The sequence below is a fragment of the Rhipicephalus microplus genome, chromosome X, assembly GCF_043290135.1.
Source record: "Rhipicephalus microplus isolate Deutch F79 chromosome X, USDA_Rmic, whole genome shotgun sequence".
Taxonomy (NCBI): Eukaryota; Metazoa; Arthropoda; class Arachnida; order Ixodida; family Ixodidae; genus Rhipicephalus; species Rhipicephalus microplus.
Window position 1 is genome coordinate 109,070,436 of NC_134710.1, and position 19,629 is coordinate 109,090,064.

Sequence of the window (19,629 nt, forward strand, 5' to 3'; positions counted from 1 at the left end):
GCCGTTCCAGCCGTGCCACCTTTGCCCTCGCGCACGTCGACGACCGCATCATGTCGGGACGACGGGGACCCAAACTGTGAGACAGCGATTTCTTCTTACGAACCAAGAACTATACGCGCTGTACACTGAGTTAGCGTACCCGCAAACTCTGCGCAGATTAATGCCGGTCTGACTCTCGTGCATGTTGCGTGATGCTTGGCGTATAGGGTTGGATATATAGTTTTATTTTCTCCTGTCACTTCCTTCTCTAGTGTACAATATGAAGCTTCTTTCGTTCGCTTAAATTGTTCATGTTAATCCTTTCTCGTCAGCTATAAACAAACATAGTGACGAACGTCCTTAACCATCACAATATCTGATGTCCGCGGCAGCATTAAGCTCTCGCGTTACATCTGAGAGCCTCACGTTGTTTGTGTGTGGCAGACGAGAATAAACGACAAGAGAAAGCTAGTTGAGCTAGGGAAGGAGATGGGGCTGAGTGGAGAGGCTTTGCTGGCATGGGTGAGCGCTGAGGAAAAAGAAATGAGGGATAGAAAGCGCTGCTTAGTTTCATGCTACGCTTCCAGAGGTATATCAAGTAAGCTGGACTTGATAAACTCAGCCTCTGTGAAGACTGAGTGAAGGCAGCCTATGCTAGAAGACTGAGTTGCTGTTGTTTAAGAACTCATGAGTGTATACCAGGAAGTTCTGGACTGTTTAGTACATAAGAGAATGAAATCTTGTGCAGTGATTGGTTTTTGTTGCCCGTATGCATGTTTAATTTAAAAAGTTATCATTCTTCTGGACTGTATCATTGTGAAGACAGATCGGCGTTTCCATTAGTGTCATCTCCGGATATTGTTGGAAGTTTCATGTTTTTCTGTCCCTCAACTCTTTGCTGTGTGAGAAAAGTTGTTTTGTGGAAACAACTTTCTTGTGTGGGTGGTTATTGTGATGAGTGAAGAAAATGATGACCACGACGGAAGTGCTGGGCAAGACGCGTGTGATTTCGAGCCAACTGTGCGCGTGAGGTCAGCCAATCAGCTGATGACCTGTGGTGGCCCATATAGGTGGCGTGCCACGATTGGGCCACGTGTGACCATTACGTGGCGGTAAGCTTTGTGGCTGGAGACGAGCCGAAGCAGCGGCAGACGGGAGACAGCGGGCCGAAGCGTCGGACGCAGGCGATCAAGGTTCCGGCCAGGGAACGCCGCTGTCCACACTACTGCCGTCCAACTACCAGCTGGGGTGACATTGCCGGCACGAGTACTGCATCACGGGGCGCGGCCGGGCCTGCTGTTCTCTTCCTTGCCGAGGGCATTGCGGATCTCGGCGAGCCGTCTCCACGGTCAGTCATTCGGCACAGTGACGTACGTGGCCTGGCTAATGGTCACGGTTGCGCCGAGCATCGCGTCTCGACACAAGCTGTTCGCTGGACGGGCTGGCCCATTACACGCATGGAGCATCGCGTCTCCGATGCGGGTTGACTGCTCCGTAGTCGCACCCATGCCATCAAGCACCGGCGTCACCAGGGCGTCGCACATCGACAAGAGCCTCACCTTGTTTGTGTGCCGTGGCTGAGATACGGACCCGAAAAAAGAAGGGAAGAAGAAGGAACGTGCGGAAAAGAGAGCTCGAAGGTTGAGGCCACGAAGGCAGAGGAAGCGGTGCGCCGCCCGAGAGGACGAGTTCCTGGCAGCGTTCCTGAGCCGGACGTGGGACCCGTACGTGTCGGCCAGGTCGAGCTCCGGTGTGTCTGTTCGAGGTCAAGTCCGTCGGCCTATACAAGGTCCAAGGACGGGGCCTGCTGAACGGCTCCTGCCTGGGTGCAGTGGCCGGGAGCAGGTTCGTGGGCGAGGCCTACCGGGTGTGGTCCTCGTGAGCCGTGGCCTGATCCTGGACCTCAGGAGTTGCGACCCTGACTGCTGGGTTAGCCGCGACGTCTGACTCAACGGCGCTGCACACGGTAGCGCATCCGTGTGCCGTCAGCCGTTCCAGCCGTGCCACCTTTGCCCTCGCGCACGTTGACGACCGCATCATGTCGGGACGACCGGGACCCAAACTGTGAGACAGCAGTTTCTTCTTACAAACCGAGAACTATACACGCTGGACACTGAGTTAGCATAGCCGCGAACTCTGCGCAGATTAATGGCGGTCTGACTCTCGTGCATGTTGCGTGATGCTTGGCGTATAGGGTTGGATATATAGTTTTATTTTCTCCTGTCACTTCCTTCTCTAGTGTACAATATAAAGCTTCTTTTGTTCGCTTAAATTGTTCATGTTAATCCTTTCTCGTCCGCTATAAACAAACATAGTGACGAACGTCCTTAACCATCACACAAGGTCTTTATTAACAGAACAAAAGAGCAGCCGCTTCGACGTCGTCTTCCTCGGAGCCACCGTGGGTACTGTCCACGCTCATCACTTCGTCGTCCTCTGTCTTCTTGCCCAGTCACCCCACCGCGATGGTCTAGTGGCTAAGGTACTCGGCTGCTGACCCGCAAATCGTGGGTTCGAATCCCAGCTGCGGCGGTTGCATTTTTGATGGAGGCGGAAATGTTGTAGGCCCGTGCTCAGATTTGGATGCACGTTAAAGAACACCAGGTGGTTTAAATTTCCGGAGCTCTCCACTACGGCATCTCTCATAAGCATATGGTGGTTTTGGGACGTTAAATCCCACATGTCTATCAATCAATTCTTGCCCGGTCTTTAGCCGTGACAATATCACATCTTTCTATTGTATGGCTCATACATGGGCTCCAGGACGTTCAATTTACGAGATGGCAGGCGTTGGAAATGTTCACCCTAAGATTACGCACGCGCTTTCACCACTTTCTCGTACATTTCAGGTAATCCTGGAGAGGATGAATTTGGGAACATCTGAGCCCATGGCCAGCGAGACAGTAGTCGTTACGGGCACGCCTGGTACACATGTCGGGTTGTTGGGCGTAGACCAGGCCCTGTACCTGCTGAGAAAGAAGGATCTTCTAACAAGGGACACGGTAATGAATATCTTCAAAGCGCCTTCATCTGTTCCGATGAAAAGTGCTTAGCAGTCCAGTCATTACTCGTAATAAGGGCACAGTCATTTTTGAAGGATGCGAAACAAAATAGCCAAGACACGTGGACGAAACGTAGAAGAGCTTCATCGATTTGCGCCAAATAAGAGCGTCATTATTTTTCCACGACAGAGGACGGCGCATTGAAAGATAAAAAATCCAGTAAAAAATGCCACATTGTATAGGCGTGATGACGAAGCCAGTTGTGAAAATATAATAAATAGTGAAGGCAGAAACAAAAAATATATATCTACGATAATTCAGCATACAGTTCTCTACACTTCTATGGGAAATAAGGATGCCTGAGAGCGTGGCATTCTAGGAGGAAAAGTGTCGATGCCAAATGTACTATACTTGGATCTTCAAAAAATTGTTGCAGCTACGGTGGCCCGAAAGCAGGTAGTGTATGAAAGCAGGTAAAAAAATATTTTAAAAAATTCCGTAAGATTTGAAGGTTTCTTAACAAGAAACATGGATCTTAAGCACTGATTATAAGTGCTCAATATATAGATATAGGAACATGCAATAGCGGCATCCTTCAGCACTTGAGAAGTCAGCGAAAAAGTCATTCTATAGGTTCAAATCCACTGCAGCAAATAGGCCGCTTAAATCGATTCTTTGACTTTTATGGGTGGATTTAAAATTTTCAGTTTGATATTACTTTATACGTGATTGCATTTGATTTTTTTCAAGTACTGCGCGATTAAATAGGAAACCAGTGGAGTGCTTAACCAAATACATTTACATAAACTTGCAGTAAACTGCAACATTTTTCTGACGATCGAGGTAAAATTCTCAAGCTTTTTGTCCGTGAGGGTTGTTCGGGACTGGTGGAGCACTCTAGATAATAGGATGTTTGCTCTTGTTATTGAGTTACATGTGTTATTGTGAAATATTGTAGAATAATAATTGTGTTATAAATATGGGCCCTGTACTGTTCTGCAACTTCATTTGCAAAAACTGTCTTGTATTGCGTACTAGATGTTCTGTGCTCCTAAAAACCATTCATGAATTGGCGGTTACATGAAATACGCAAAAAACATAAATCCTCATTAACATTATAAACTGTAGCATGCTGTTGCATTCATCGTAAGGTGAAATCTTAGCTCTGCACGCGCAGGTTGGTATGCAGCGAATGAATAGCTGCCATAGACCTGGTCGTATTAGCGGCATCATTATACATGAGGACTGTTGCTGCGCACAGAGTCCAAATTCAATTTTAGGCTTTTAAAAAGCTGGTATTTGAGGCAAAATTCATATTTTACTGGAACTGTGGACCAATTTTGATCAGATAAGGCCATCACTACGCTTTTAATGATCCGTCTTTTCATAAAAATGGAGGCCGAATTCCAAAGCGCATGTTTTCGTATTCGTGTTTCCTCTTTTTTGAATGCGAAGCATTTCTTAGCTAACTTGGGCGACTTTGAGCGTATCTATCTATCTATCTATCTATCTATCTATCTATCTATCTATCTATCTATCTATCTATCTAGCCGCTTATGTTTGGGTGCTCTCGTGGTCACCCCTTTAACTTGGCGTGAACCAAAATTAGCATGGGAGTGTAAGATGGTTTGACGAATATAACACGCTGGTCATGATATGAATAATGTCGCGATCCCGTCGCGTACGTCGTCAAACACTTCCCGCCAGACAGTGGCACATACCCATGGGCGGGTATGTGCCAATGATATACAAGTATGTGCCACAGTTGATTTACACTTAGTATCTACCCAGGAAAGAAGAGAACACACATGGCCAATTTTAACGCGCGAGCGTCAAGAAATACCCGACATCGGTAGCGTCGACCCGACGAATGCAAATAATAAATGTCAGGGTCCCAGATGGAGTCAAACGCAAACATTCTGCGTGGCAATAAAACATTATACCTCAGAGCTACGCCTGGTCTTGGAACTACTTTTAAAATATACGCTAATCTTCATGAAACGTAAATAGTGGTTGCAGTGCTGCCTACAAAATTTTATAAACATTAGATACGTACTCCTCTGATGCAGCCGTCATGACAGGTTAACGTCAATTGTGGTTAGTTGCCATGTGCTAAAGTTTATTTATGAAGCGGTGTCCAGGGTCAGCATTCTTGCGAGCATCAATGCTCCATATCAGCTTCTGGCGTTGCTAATACGCATGTTCCAGTTGGCATCGTTGCGCAAGTGCAAACAACAGGTTATATAAACATCTGCAACTTTTCGGCATATGTCTGTGTGTGCAACATTTGTACATACCTTTAGCGTCATTTCATGGCGTGTCACTCAATAAAATAATTGCAACACGGTTACCTTCTCTCCACATACTTCGCATAGTTTAATTCCCAGGTACGTGCGATCTGCCTTTTTTTTTTGCCCTAGTGCTAGGTCACCTTCGCTATTTATATGCACAGCTTCAGGATTAGTTCTGATTGTTTCCTTATTAGCGATTATGCTGTGAAAGCTTTTTCTGGACACTGGCTGATGCTCCATGAAACATGCGTGTCGTCATCACTTCTTCAACTGAAGCCGTTTAAAGGAGGCAGTTCAAAGTATTTATCTTTGTCAAATTCAAAAATGTGGAATTACAGCACAGGTGCAAATTTTTTTGCATCGCGCGTCCCTTACTGGATTAATATTAATGTTTTCCTATCATAAAATGCTGCACTATTTACCAGTCATCCTAACATACGCAATTCTTCTTGAGCACCGAAACTCTGTTTTCAGAAAGCATTTCATTCTCAAATGCCTTTCGGGAAAAAAAACAGGTCGGACCCAATCGCAACATTTCTTTTACAGTGGAGCAGCAAATAGCACACCTTGATTTTAGGCTGCCTGTCCTACGAAAAAAAAAAAAACTCCAGCTCCACCTAGGTAGCAGGGATGTAATTCGAAGCATCTTAGTTGAAATCCTGGTGCCGTCTGTTGAGTGTAAGAAAACACCAATCCAGTAGAAAAAAACGTCCACGAAATGAAGAGACTGAGTGTCGTTCACGGGGTTAGATTTCAACCATTTATTGCGAACGACAACCATTGTTGCAAATGACAATGTTTTGTTACTTTTTCACATAAATAGACAAATCTGAAAAACTTTTCGAACCTGAAAACGGTTGCTCATTCAACGGCTGCGAATACTGATGTTACATCTAGTAACACAAAGGGGTTGGACACGAGCCTATTCTCTTTTGTTTATTTCCATCTTTACATCTTGCAAGAGCATTGTATAGCTATCGGGCTAAAAAGATATAATCCAGGTCGAGCTCTCTGCTTTTCATGCCATCAAGCTTTTTTTCTCTCTCAGCACTAAATTAACAACATCAACATTTTCAAGCTTGCTCTGCTCTTCATATGTAAAATAAATGGTACAGTTTGGCAGCTCTACTGCTCCCAAATTGTGAGCAGGTGAACCTAGCAGGGGAACCGAGCAGGTGAACCGAGCCGACAGAACTGTACAATTTCTGTATGATGACGTGATACTAACATCTCAATGTGCACCACGTGTGCTGCAGCTGTTCCAGTCTCTAGATTCCAAGGACCTTGGTTGCGGCGCGGGTGGAGGTGTGGACGCGGCGGAAGCGCTTTCCAGTGCCGGCGTCGTGCTGCTCACTGAAAAATACGTGAGCAACACTTTAAGAAGCGGTGAGACATCTGTTATGGGTTTCAAGTCTCGGGTGCTAAAACTGCAAAGGGCTGAAATTCGGTCTGACCGATCTTTCTAACTCAGTTCAGCACTGCTGTGCTTCACTTTTGGTTCTAAACTCATTCTTGTAGCTCTTTTTTTCGAATGCGAAGCAGATTGGGGTCGAACTTTATCCGGTGTACGGCGTAACCACTCTTATTACGCATGTGCGTCCACTCCCCCTGTTTCACCTCCCAGCGCCGATGCAGGGAGCGTCTGATAGCCTACGCTTGCTTCTCCTTCTCTCTCTTCTAGGCATTCCTACCCGCGGCGTCTAACCTCCATTGCGCATGTGCACCCTCTCCCCTCTTTCTCCTGTCCTACACTTCCACCCTTCCTCGCCTCGCAACGCCGACAGTGACTGCAAGCGAGTTTCTCTATTGAAAAAGCCCTCTGCTCACGCTGCACAACTGTTTATTTATCACCCCATTTATATAGGCACTGGATCTCAATCTCCAAAGTAGTGCTGGTGGGATATTGCTCCTGTGCGTTGTTGCATAATAAAAATTCGCAGCGTGTGCGTTAACGAAAAACTGAAAAGCAGATTACGGTTCCATGTGTCTAATTGGAGTCTTCTGCCTCTCATTGTCCATTAGCAGCGATTGGCATGTTCCAGTAGAAAACACCGGTACATCGCTGTGTGCTTTGCGCATCCCTCGGTTTCTTTTCTGCGAACGCTGCGACGAGCGCTCACGTCAACGTCACCGCCAGTGTAAGAGTTAGAGCTCGCCCCTTCGGTCCTACGTATTGTTCTCTTTAGCGGGAGATGCTGTAGCTTTACTTTGTGTGCGCTGTACATTATTTCCCTTGCTGGTGGTGCATGTCATGTTTTTGTACTATCTGCGTCAAATAAAACTTGAACAGCATATGTGCATGCCTGTCCATGGCGATAAGTTGACGACGCGTACTGTACCATCGCGAAGGCTTGCCGCTGTTAGGGTTTCATTTGATGCAGATAGCAGCTCCATTCGTGTTTATGTGTGTTTGCGTGTATGTAGGTGTGCGTACGTGCGTGGGTGAATAATTCCCGAGTCATGATAATACGTCAATATTGAACGTTTCTCATTATTTCAGGTATTTCCTGCCATGAACACCGAAGAAAGAAGCGAGAAGTAGCGAACAACATTTGTAAGCTGACGAAATCTTCTTCTAGATTCCTCACAGTTCAACTTCTTATAACACCTTCACAAATAAGACACACATAGTACATCACAATTTCTCTTAGGTTAAGTAGATCGTCAGATAACTTGCGTTCTGGGTTGCATCATGGGATGCTGTCGTTAGAAGTTTTAAAGAATAGCAATTATTCGGTAGATGACTTCACTATATCGGATCTCAGAGAGGCAAGCTAACAGTTAAGCATCCATTTTTTTGGTTGCTATAAATATGAATTTTACAGTAGGTCGTATCACTACAAACGAACGTAATTAGGTGCACGTGCAGCGAGCCATGCTATTACAGCAGCCAGCCGCTATGGTGTTTGTACGCAGAACGATTTGTCTTGCTTACCCGCGTGATTCTATTCTCGTTATGCAAGCAGGTTTAAACGGTAAATTGCGTCAATTGTCAAATTTTCTTTTCTAACTTCTCACAATTTGCTTTTAGCTTTTAATTTAGCATAATCTACAAAACCGATAATGTTATGCCGTGTCTTCCAGTACTCATCTTTGCATTTTACGTTTTTTATCATCGACGTAAATCACTTAAAACCATTTAAAATTTGAGATACTTCTGTAAAGCAAATCTCATGCCATTTTCGACGTAACTGGAAACCTGGAAAGCCACCTATAGTCGGATGCAACTATAGAACTATGCAGAATTTCCTCCGCAAAGGCGGATGCATACAAATCTCTACCAATAAGCATGCACTCCGGATTGACGTCATCATGCGGGCGGCGAATAATCCGTCCGTCGGAGGACATTGCCCGCTGCTTGAGCGGGACTGTTTCTTTAGTAGCGGAGGTGATCGGCTGCCACTTCGGTTGTCTGGGCAAGACCTCTCCGGGCTTCATAACTTCTATCCTATATTATACGTCTGCACAATTAATTCGTCTTAGTTCGTACTCATCGTAACTCATGGCGAATGAATATTAGCGCTCCTAAAATTGTTGTGGTGTTATTTACATAGAGGACTACCCCTTCGGTTTCCTATTGTTTCTGCACTTAACACTTTATCTTGAAACTCTTTCGAATATATATTTCACTCTTTCTATATTTATATTTTATATAATTATATGAATTATATTTCACTCTTTCGAAGTTTGTCGTTTGATTCTGTAATAGGCCATCCTTGGCTAACGTATGTTTAAGTACGTAAGTAAATTTGGCAGAGAAATGCCACCATTGGTTAGTAACTGTGAAGCTCCTCGGAATAAATCGTGATCTTTACGTCACGAAATTGCAAATTTTCACGCAATGTATGCTGCAGTCGGAGGAACCAGAACATTTTCTCTATCGCGTGGTAGTATTTACTGTGTACACCCATAGCACTTTGTCCCACCGTTTTCGCATTCCTTCTCCAGATGTCAATGCGGCAGAACTATCAGGACGATGCTAAGCTGCGCAACGCCATGAACGCTGAGCCATCCGTAAGGAATCAAAATTAGAATCAGAAATGTTTTTATTTTCGAACGAAATTGTTTAGGGCCCTTCAGGCGTCGGATACTGTTGTTACAAACACTCAAATCATAGGAGGATATTCAGGTTATACAAAGGTAACTAAAGTACTAAGATGACTCAGGTGTCGCACCCGTGGCCTAAAAAGTACAGAAGCGCTACATACCGCTTTGTAGAGTGACATTTTAAGGTACAGCACCTTAAAATGTAATTCACCTGCTGGATAAGTGATTCGGTGAGAATGTTGCATGTGCATCATAATTTCTGCGAACTTCTCAAATACGAAGTGACATATGCGGGCACATTCTTCAGAATGCCAGGGCACCGTTCCTTTCATCATTCAAAAATGATAGATCACCCACTTTCTTGAGCTAGGCGAACGTACTTCAAGTGTAAAGTCTGGAAGACGTTCTAAAACGTTTCTACGCTTGTCTTACCCCACCTATCAAGCAATAAAAGTGGTTCACTACCTGTGGTATCATCGTTAACGAAAGTAACGGTGATGCGACGTCTTTGATGTTTCCTCAGATTTTTACAACACCAGATAAAGTGTGTTTTTACAGATCATATTATCAACGAGCGTAACAAGCCTAACTGCATATAAGTTAAGTAGGATGGCATGGCTCCAGTAATGAACTGCAATGTGGCCTACGATGCGCACTATACTTTGGTGCCTTGGAATCAGTTTTCAATATAAATGCCAGGCAGGCTTAAAGCAAGCGTGTGGCAACCGTCTATCGCAGTGGAAGAGTATGAGGACGAGACCCTGCGCATGTGCTGCTTTCGGGGCCAAAGAAAGGACAAGTTACTGCGTTCTTGCGACGACAGAGTGGACATCCTGAAGAAGTACATGGAACTAGGAAACCCGAATATCAAGCAGGACTGCGTTGACGCTTTCAAGAGGTGCTGCCAGCTCGCAGACGGTATGAAATAAACAACCATTATTTCAAGGTCATAAATTTTCCTGATTCTGTTTTAGATGTGAAGCAGCTTGTGTAACTAGCCTGTGTAACGCTGTCCCTTCATCCGCACCAATCCCCTCGCCGCAGGTGTTGGAGCGCTGCCAAATAGCTCACGTCCTCCTAGCAGTGCACCGTGACGTATCTCTCCCTCGCCTGCCACGCGCTCTCCGCGTGTCAGCTCTCTCTCTCTCGCTTCACTCTCTCCACCGCTCGCAATACTCAAGCCCACTCCTCACGTGGGCATCATCTCACCCACGCCACCTCTCTCCATCTCTCGGCGAGAATAACCCGTGAGTCGGCGGGTGCACGCGCTGCACGCGCCTCAAGGATGTCGCGGCGCCTACGGTGTGAAGAGCGCGCCGCTGCGTGCCGCATGATCACTCCGACGGGCGGGACGCCGTCACGGCATGCTTTCCGCTAGTGTGTGTATACTTTTCCCGGCTGTCACCGGCATTACGAGGGTTAGCGAAGCCAATCACGTTTGAAAATGGCGACGTCAACACCGATGAGGCATGGGCCAGGGAAGCCGAACGCAAGCGTCGGCAGTGGGAGTCCAGCGACACCGACGAGGTGCGAGTAAATAACACCGATCGCGGTCGAAAATACAGACGGCGTGCGGGTAACATCGATGAGACGCGAGCCAAGGAAGTAAGCGCAAATGTGTTCAGCGTGTCCCGCCTCCCGTGTCTGTGTTTCGCCCCGCCGCGGTGGTCTAGTGGCTAGGGTACTCGGCTGCTGACCCACAAGTCGCGAAATGGAATCCATGCTGCGGCGGCTTCATTTTCGATGGAGGCGAAAACGCTGAGGCCCGCGTACTCAGATTCGGGTGCACGTTAAAGTAGCCCAGGTGGTCGAAATTTCCGGAGCCCTTCACTACAGCGTCTCTCATAATGATATGGTGGTTTTGAGACGTTAAATTTCATATATGAATCGATCGGCCTTTGAAACAAACGTTCACTCGAGCAAACGCTACACCGAGTTTCGCTTCAAACCGTTCTTCTAGCACCCTCGTCGACGCCCGTTTCAAGCGGATCAATGCCGTGCGCACCACTGCTGCTTCGCATCTCTTCAGGGTTTCCTTCCGGGAGATGATCCATAGTTTTATTGCTGGTGAAATAGTTGTTATGAACGTATAATAAGAGTCGTTAAACAGGTAATGTCACTGGAACGAATGTTTGTATACAAGTAAACTTATCTTCGGAAGGACACTGTCAAGACAGACACCAAAACAACTCCTTTTGTCGTGATGTAGGCTCCAGGAACATTCCCCGTTCAACAATTTCTAATCCTTTTTATGCCGTTTCTACCTTCCAGTAAACTTTTATCTCGTTTGAAACCTATACTAGGGCATACGCAGCTTTTGTAAGCGCCTGGTTCTGCACTGTATTAAGGATAAGGTCTTCTTGCTGCTTCGGCACTTATGATTAAAGGCTGCATGCGTAACTGCAAGCCTCTTCCATTAAGTCTATTGATAGTATGCTGCATGTTATAGGTGCTACACTAGGGGTCATTTCCGGAATAAAGTTTCTGGTTTTCAATGCTCCTCTAAAGGTTCAAGCTCCGTTACGGCGAGTTTAATCATTTATGTTTTGTACACATGTTTCTTCGTCGTATTTGTCATAGAATTAGTACAGACTGCGTCCTGTGGTGAGCTTTTCTTCTAGGACGTGCACTAACTCCATGATATTTGCTCGAACGTAGTGGGACAGACAACACTGCAACTTCACTTCATTTTTCTGAAAAACACTGAAGAGCACCGTTCGCCTTTGTCAATAACCATTTCTATATTTACGTCAAAGTGACAAATAAATGTTCTGCACAAGATTTCCCACAATACTGGGTGCGTGGCCAGTGAAGGCAGCCATAGAATTACGCAAACGGAAGACAGGTGCTTGTAAATCTGTAACGCGACTCGTTTTCAGCAATATACCAAACTACCGATCAAAGGCTTTACAGCGTCATTTATACCATCACAATTTCAGTTATACCATATAGAACAAAATAAAGGCAATAAATTGCAATATGTACATTGTTAGCTACTATTTCAGACGTTTTTGCTTTTTTATATAGCAAACTACCGATCCATAGCTTTACGGCGTCATTCATACCATGACAGTTTCAGTTTTACCATACACAACAGAATAAAGAAAGCAAATTGAAATAAGTGTAGTGTTAGCTACCAATTCAAAAATGTTTTCCTTTTATGAACTCCTTCATGTATCCCTTGTCAGCTCAAATTTCTTTAATAACGTCCGACGTTTGTGTAATATTGATTACACGAAAGAGGAAGAAACAACAAAATTAGACGGTTCATGGAGTAACTGTGTTCGATTTTATTAGAACGAACAGACAGACGCTGTGGAGCAGGCCATATAAAGTGAGTAGAATTATACATACCTGAACGCCACGACGAAGAATGACAACAGCGGAGTGATTACTAATAACAATATATGGGATTCTACGTGCCAAAAGCAGGATATGATTAGGAGGCACACCGTAATGGAAAGCTATGGAAATTTCAACCATCTGTATTTTTTATCGTGCACTGACATCGCACAGTACACATACCTATAGTATTTCGCCTCCATCGAAGGGTGACCATCATGGTCGGGATGAAACCCGCAATCTTCATGCTGTGCGACACCGAAATTAGCCCACCGCTTCAATTATTCTTTGTGTCACCGAGCTATTTGTTTTATTGCGTCCCTGAAATGTCTACTGCACAATTTCATTGACAATTGTTCTCATGTTGGGCCCAATTGATAAGCCGTCATGAACTATTTATCCTGGTTGTCGAAGCTATTCTACACTAAGCGGCAGCGCAATTTTGAAAGCGCTGACCCACGGTGCTACTGTAGCCTTTTGGATTATTTTGAATACTGAGCCCTACCGAAATGCTCGTGCGCGCGCCATGATGTGTTGCCAAGTTTCTCAACAAGCTTGGGAACAAAATTTTGTAAATTAGTACTCAGTGTTTTTTAACATAGTTCGCACCTTCGGTTGCTGCTCTGTTCATTGAAAAAAAAATCACATTTCCAGATTCTACTGAGGGAAGATTCGGTGGTGCTGATACAGAGCTGACAGACGAGCTTTCAGGGGGCGACACACAGATCCGCGTAGATTTTCGTGAGACTTGGCTGTACAACAATGTTGTTATTAGGTGAGTGACCATAGACAACAGATGATAAGTATACGTCAACAGTTGTACCTAGAAAGAAAACAATTCCTTGCATTAATGCTGCGTTGATCCAGTGTGAATTAATGTTTGGTGAAAAAGAGAGGGACGGTTGATTGCATGATAATGAAAAAAAAACACTCTCGAGAAGCAATGATTCGAGGAACCTTTAATTGGCTACCGTGCTTCACTCGAATAAGGAGAGAAAAAGAATAATATATGGGGCTTCCCGTCCCTAAACCACAATATGATAGACGTCTAAGTGGAGGGCTCCGGAAAGTTGGACCATCTGGCATTATTTAACGTGTAGTGAGATCCCACAGTACACGGCCCTCTATACGTATACATCTTTTCGCCTCCATGCAAATGCGACCGCCGAAATTGGGATTGAACCTGCGGCCTTCGGGTCAGCAGGCGACCACTCTATCTTTTGATCCACTGAGGTGGACGGCAAGAAGAATGAGAAAAGCTGAGATATAAAAGGGATCAAAGTCAGCGAGAATGTCCAATGGGAAGAATGAAGCCATTGGTCCATGCAGTGCCGACTGATCCGTGGGATGCCGGTCACTTTCCCGGTTTCGGAGAACCAAGATAATGACCTAGTTTCTAGGCAGGTAACCCATACGTCTCGTGTCGGTATACGAGGTATACTCGCAGTGCATACTTCCGGCGTCTACAACTAGGTGGAACGAGGGGCAATCTCGTAGCGAATGACAAAGGCACCCCTAAATTTTACTACGGAGGCACGCGAGTTCTAAATGTAGTGATCTACAATTAGGTAGTCAATCTTTACTAATTTCAAAATTGTCGTTAACATCATAGCCTCTTTTTGCCTCCTGCCTAAAATGCATTCTCCAAAAACTTCGTGATGTCGAATATGCTCACTTATCTCAAATAACAGCTAGGAACTGATGCTTCAGCTTGTTGCAAAAACTGTCGCAGGGCCCAGAAGTTCTATAAGTGTCTCGAAACTGTTGAGTATGTAATGCGCTGGTCAAACCAAACAATGTAGGAACAACAAAGCAATTGGACGTGGGAGAGTTTTCCTTTTGGTTGCCTAATTCCCTTTCAGTGTACGTGATTGGAAAACCTCCCCATTGTCTGTGGTGTGACGCAGGGATGACGGTAGGGCTGAACTGAGCGCCTCCTTGCCGTCATCGATAACCACGTGGGAGGTGATCGCCGTGAGCATCTCACCCAGTGGGGGCGTCTGCGCGACCAACCCTCTCGAAATTTTAGCAATGAAGAAGTTCTTCATCGAAGTGAACGTACCCTACTCCGTTGTCAAGAACGAGCAAATCGAGATCCCGGCTACTGTCTACAACTACGGCCAAAAGCCGGTGGAGGTAAGAAAGGCTCACTAATATTTTCAATGTTCACAGCGCTTGTGATCTGCTGCGGATCAACTGTTTTCTCAGAAGCACTTTTTAGAAATCAAATGAAACAGTCAAAGTGGGGGTAAATAAATCAGGTTTTTTTTCTATGATTGGCCAGAAATTCCTTCTGATACATAATATTGACCACAGCCCAATGAACGACAAATTTACGGGGCCAGCCATCGAACCTTAGATTGTGCGCTGGCTATGTATATGACTGTGGTATTTCAATGTAGCTCGTGAATCACGTGTTTACTTTCATGTACAATACCTACTCCATTGAATCAATCGTACCGGTCTTAACACAACAGCGTTAAAGAGACCATGCCTGAGACACCATCCGTGAGTGTAAAATCGCTATAGGTGCCACAATAGAAATCATACGCTCAAGCCGAAGTCAAACCTAGGCATGATTCGCGGTGCTTAGGTGCCACAGTGTACACTACTGCGCCGGAACTGTGGTTGAAACTGTTTCGGGAACCGGCGCTTCATCACGTCGTGAAGGGTGAGCATTTTTGTTAACAGGAGTTACAGAAGAATAGCATCACGCCATATGGACTGCGCAACCAGCGGGTGGTTTAAATATCTACTCATTCCCGAGGCGCTCAGCCATGAACAACTTTTATCATACACCACATCATCAATACGGTCGCAGCTACATGGGCACGCGCATCATCAGACGCGTAGAGGTCACTTTGCTACTTCGCAATGTGACGAAGTATAGCGTATTAGGGACATCGTAGATGCGTTTGCAGTAAGCACGCTATGACAATTTACAACGGCCAGTGTTACACGCATAGCCGTTCTTCTCCTGGGGGCACGGTTGAGGTATACCCTCCGCCGAGAAGCGAAGCACGGTAAGTAAATGAGAAGGTGACGCGAGCGGGACCCGAATACGCTGTCGACTTTTACTCTCAAATTTCAAGCCTAAGCGTCCTCAAAATTCTGATACGTCTTTTAATAAAGCTTCTTTATCAGTTATAATAACCTTCATTTTATTGTGATAGCAATTATTTGGACACCCTCGGCTGAATTTTGCCACACGCGTCAGCGTCAATGTCATGCATCGTATATCTATATATAATAAAACGCAAGAAAGAAAAAATTCAGAAAGAAGCACTCCGGTGCGTGGAATCGAACGTGGGACCTCTGCGTCGTGAAACCGAGACGTTAACCACTGAGAAACCCCGGAGAACGTTCGTCACGTTCAAACGGCAAGCTATTTATATCTACCACTTACCGCTGCTGTGTTTTCGATATTACCAGAAAGATGGCGCAATGAGCGCACGTCACTACATCGCGCAGCGGCGCCCACTCTAATCTCCTACGCGTACTTTGCCCGGCTTAGAGAAGGGGAGCGACGCTCCCTCGGGCGCCCTTATTTCACGGTGGCGAGGAGGGAAGGATCGTACGCATTTGCTGGCCTCGGGCTTTACGTGTAACAATTCTGCTGCAGTTATCGGGCGCACAAATGTCACTGCAATCATTGCAGTCTCCGTTCGCGAAAAGCGCGCTTTTCTGACTCAGTGAAGTAACAACTGAGACGCTTGTTCGTGGGCATCTGTACGTTTGAATACGTTCCATGCGTCATTTGTGTGTGAGAAATGCAGGACACGTTTCGATCTTTTTAGATTCTACGCGTGACCTTCCAATTGGTTGGTATCGCGTTCATTGCTTCGCCTTTGCGGCAAGGCTGTGACTTTTTCTCACATTTCTTTCGAAACATCAGATTTCTGTAGTTCAGTTTTTTAATGCTTTTTCATATATTTTAGCTATACCCCATTTTTGCCTCTAAGGTACGTCTCATTGTAAGCGCATTCTACAGTGAGTCACATGCCGATAGTAAAATGTACCAGTAATATTTTTTGTTGTAGTTGTATAGTCCAATGTGAGCCGTAAATTGTCTTTCTCTTTTTTCAAGGCGAAGCTTTCTTAGCGAACTGCGGCGAGTTTGATCGTATCTATCTATCTAGCCACCTAGGGCCTTTAGCTCTCCTGGCCGTTTGAATAATGGGATCTATACCAAAATCAGTATGGCAGAACATGACTATGTGACGAGTTTAAGTGACTAGTCATAACATGAAAATAATGACGTGTATGTCATGAATGCCATGAATTACGTGTCAAGGTCTTGCTGCTCCTGCAGTGGTTTCGTTCACGACACATCGCAAGAGTGGTATGTTATGACATGAGTGCATGGTGAACATAAGTCACACGTCCTTACGTGGAAATCATGACATGCGTGTCATGCAAAAACATGACTACATGACACGCTCATGATGTGATCGCGGTCGTTTCCCTAGCTTCACATACATCAGATTTGGTATTACGTGACGTGAATGAATGATGAAGGTATATGAGTGGTGCGAACATGATAATCATGATATGCGTGTTATGTGAGAACACGACAACATACCATCCTCATGAAGCGCTCACAGTTTTTTCGCTAGCTTCACATACACCAAATTTATATTACGTGACGGGAATAGATGGCGAAGGTATAGAATTGGTCCAAACTTAATAATTATTACATGCGTGTTACGTGAAACATGACTACATGCTACGCTTATAGTGCGCTCACGGCCTTTTCGCTAGCTTCGCATATAACAAATTTGTTGTTACGTGACGTCGCTAGCTTCCCATACACCAAATTTGGTATAACGCGACGAGAAGAGACGACGAGCACAAATACCAGGCGCAAACCTGATAATCATTACATGGAAGTCATGACGAAGGTATATGACTCTTGCGATTATTATAATCATAATATGCGTGTGATGTAGGAACATAGGTACATGCCACGGTCATGACGCGCTCGCGGTCGTTTCGCTGGCTTCACATGCACCAAATTTGGAATTACGTGACGGGAATGGATGACTAAGGTATGTGAATGGTGCAAACAATATAATAAGACATGCGTGTCATGTAAGAACATGACTGCATGCGATACCCCTGATGCGCTCGCGGCCATTTCACTAGCTTCACAAACACCAAATTTGGTATTACGTGGCGTGAAAAAACGACGGGCACAAATTCCAGGCGCAAACATGATAATTATGACATGGAAGTCATGTACGGCACAGTTTACGTCCGCATCGTAACATTGTGCTTATTTTATTGTGACAATCCAACCTTCCTCACTCGTGCTTCGCATATCATTTATTCCCACTCTGCGTGAGATCAATCTTTTTTTTTTTTTGCTTTTCAATCTTCGCTTGCTATGTGACATAACTATGCAGTCTCAAATGCATTTTTTGTGAGCCCGCCTTTCCTGTATTATTAAGTTGGTTTTCTTAGTTGTATTATCATGAGAAGTTACACTGTAGTCAGTAAAGAAAGGAAGTCATTCCTGTTTATCTTACTGCATAAGTAAGCCTATACGTGATCGCGTTCAGCATTGTCACACCACCAAGTCAACGTAGCAAGATTAGGTAATTTGTGTAAATTAGACCTTCCCGTTTAGAAAGAGACCCACAGCATCTATTTTGTCTCAAAAACAACCAATTAAAATGCAATAACTAAACTCTTTTGTTGACGCCCGCTGCCGTGAGCGTCCTACTTGGGCACTTGGCGCGATCATCGGCAACGACGGCCAGCATGTAAGTACAACAAAGGCCCTTCATAGCAAATGAAAGAAACCAGAGCACTGCGTGCTTCGAAATTGTCGGCAACCGTTTCATCTTGCCCACTATTTATCAACAAGTACAGAAAAACTGGCAACGACATCCTCCAAAAGCCATTATATTGTGTAATCTCTCTGAGACTAAATTTAGAAGCGAGGATGCTCGGGCGTCACTTTCGTCAGACAAAATTGCTGCTTCAAAGCCTGGGAGTATAATGATGTTCTGTTTTACTCATCAGTAATTCAAATGTAACGGCGTGAAGTGCCTATTTTAAATGCCGTAGAAATGGTGTATTTCAACCTACTTAAGTTAGATTCATGCATTATTGAAACTACAACAAATTAGAAAGTCATCATGAAACGATAACTCGAGAGCACAATCTCACACCAGTAATTATGCCTTCAAAATATTTCCTGCGCAGCTATATCACTGTTCAAGGCGACATGTCGATATTAGGCGTATACGAACTAAAACAAGTAGAGGACGTTTTTAGATTAGCCCTGACTTGCTAGCATTTTAATTGTCTATGGGTATAAGTAGAAAACAAAAGGCAGAAAATAGAAGAAAAAGAATCAAATAAAAAGAAAATAAAAAGAAAATGAAAAACGGCGCATGTCAGCATAGGATGTGAACAAGAGTCCTGGGAAATTAAGAAGCTACAGCGTAAGACGGCAGTCAGTGAAAGCAAAATAGTCGAAGGTAATAGACGTGTCCAAGCATGGTACATTGTAAAGATATCTATAAGGTTCAATTACCAACGCGTCATTCTCCGGGAGCGCATCATCGATTTAAGAGTTCTTATTTGTGTTTGATGTTATTTCATTGGCTCAACTAAAACAATCGTCTTATAATACTTTAAAGCGGCCCCATGATGTTCCGAGCAGTGCCTATAAAGTTTGGTATCAATATTGTCACGCGGTCGTGACGTAACTGAAGGCAGGAGACAGGATGGTCAGATCAAGCTGTTTATTTCTGTGAACTTGTGCTCGGTAAACGGAAAGTCGCGTTAAAGTAGCACACTTGCGTCAATTTTATTTCCGGATATATCTTACACAGCTGATGTGCACACATAAAAATGGACAATGGTGAACAATGCGTATGTACAGTGCAAGCTGTTATATACAGTGAAAGAACTTATAGCGTATGCAGTGACGTACAATGCAAACATTGTACAACAAA

The 19,629-nt window shown here is 44.7% G+C and overlaps 1 protein-coding gene across 1 annotated transcript in view; it reads left to right on the top strand.

Annotated features, from left to right (window-relative positions):
- Positions 1-19,629, top strand: part of LOC119176258 (A.superbus venom factor 1) — a 151,804-nt gene that overhangs the window by 44,878 nt on the left and 87,297 nt on the right. Inside the window, exons 14-19 of the mRNA XM_037427452.2 lie at positions 2,829-2,981; positions 6,529-6,658; positions 7,773-7,826; positions 10,058-10,237; positions 13,316-13,436; positions 14,569-14,797. Of these exons, the coding sequence (XP_037283349.2) occupies positions 2,829-2,981; positions 6,529-6,658; positions 7,773-7,826; positions 10,058-10,237; positions 13,316-13,436; positions 14,569-14,797 (867 nt within the window). The remainder of the gene's footprint in view (positions 1-2,828; positions 2,982-6,528; positions 6,659-7,772; positions 7,827-10,057; positions 10,238-13,315; positions 13,437-14,568; positions 14,798-19,629) is intronic.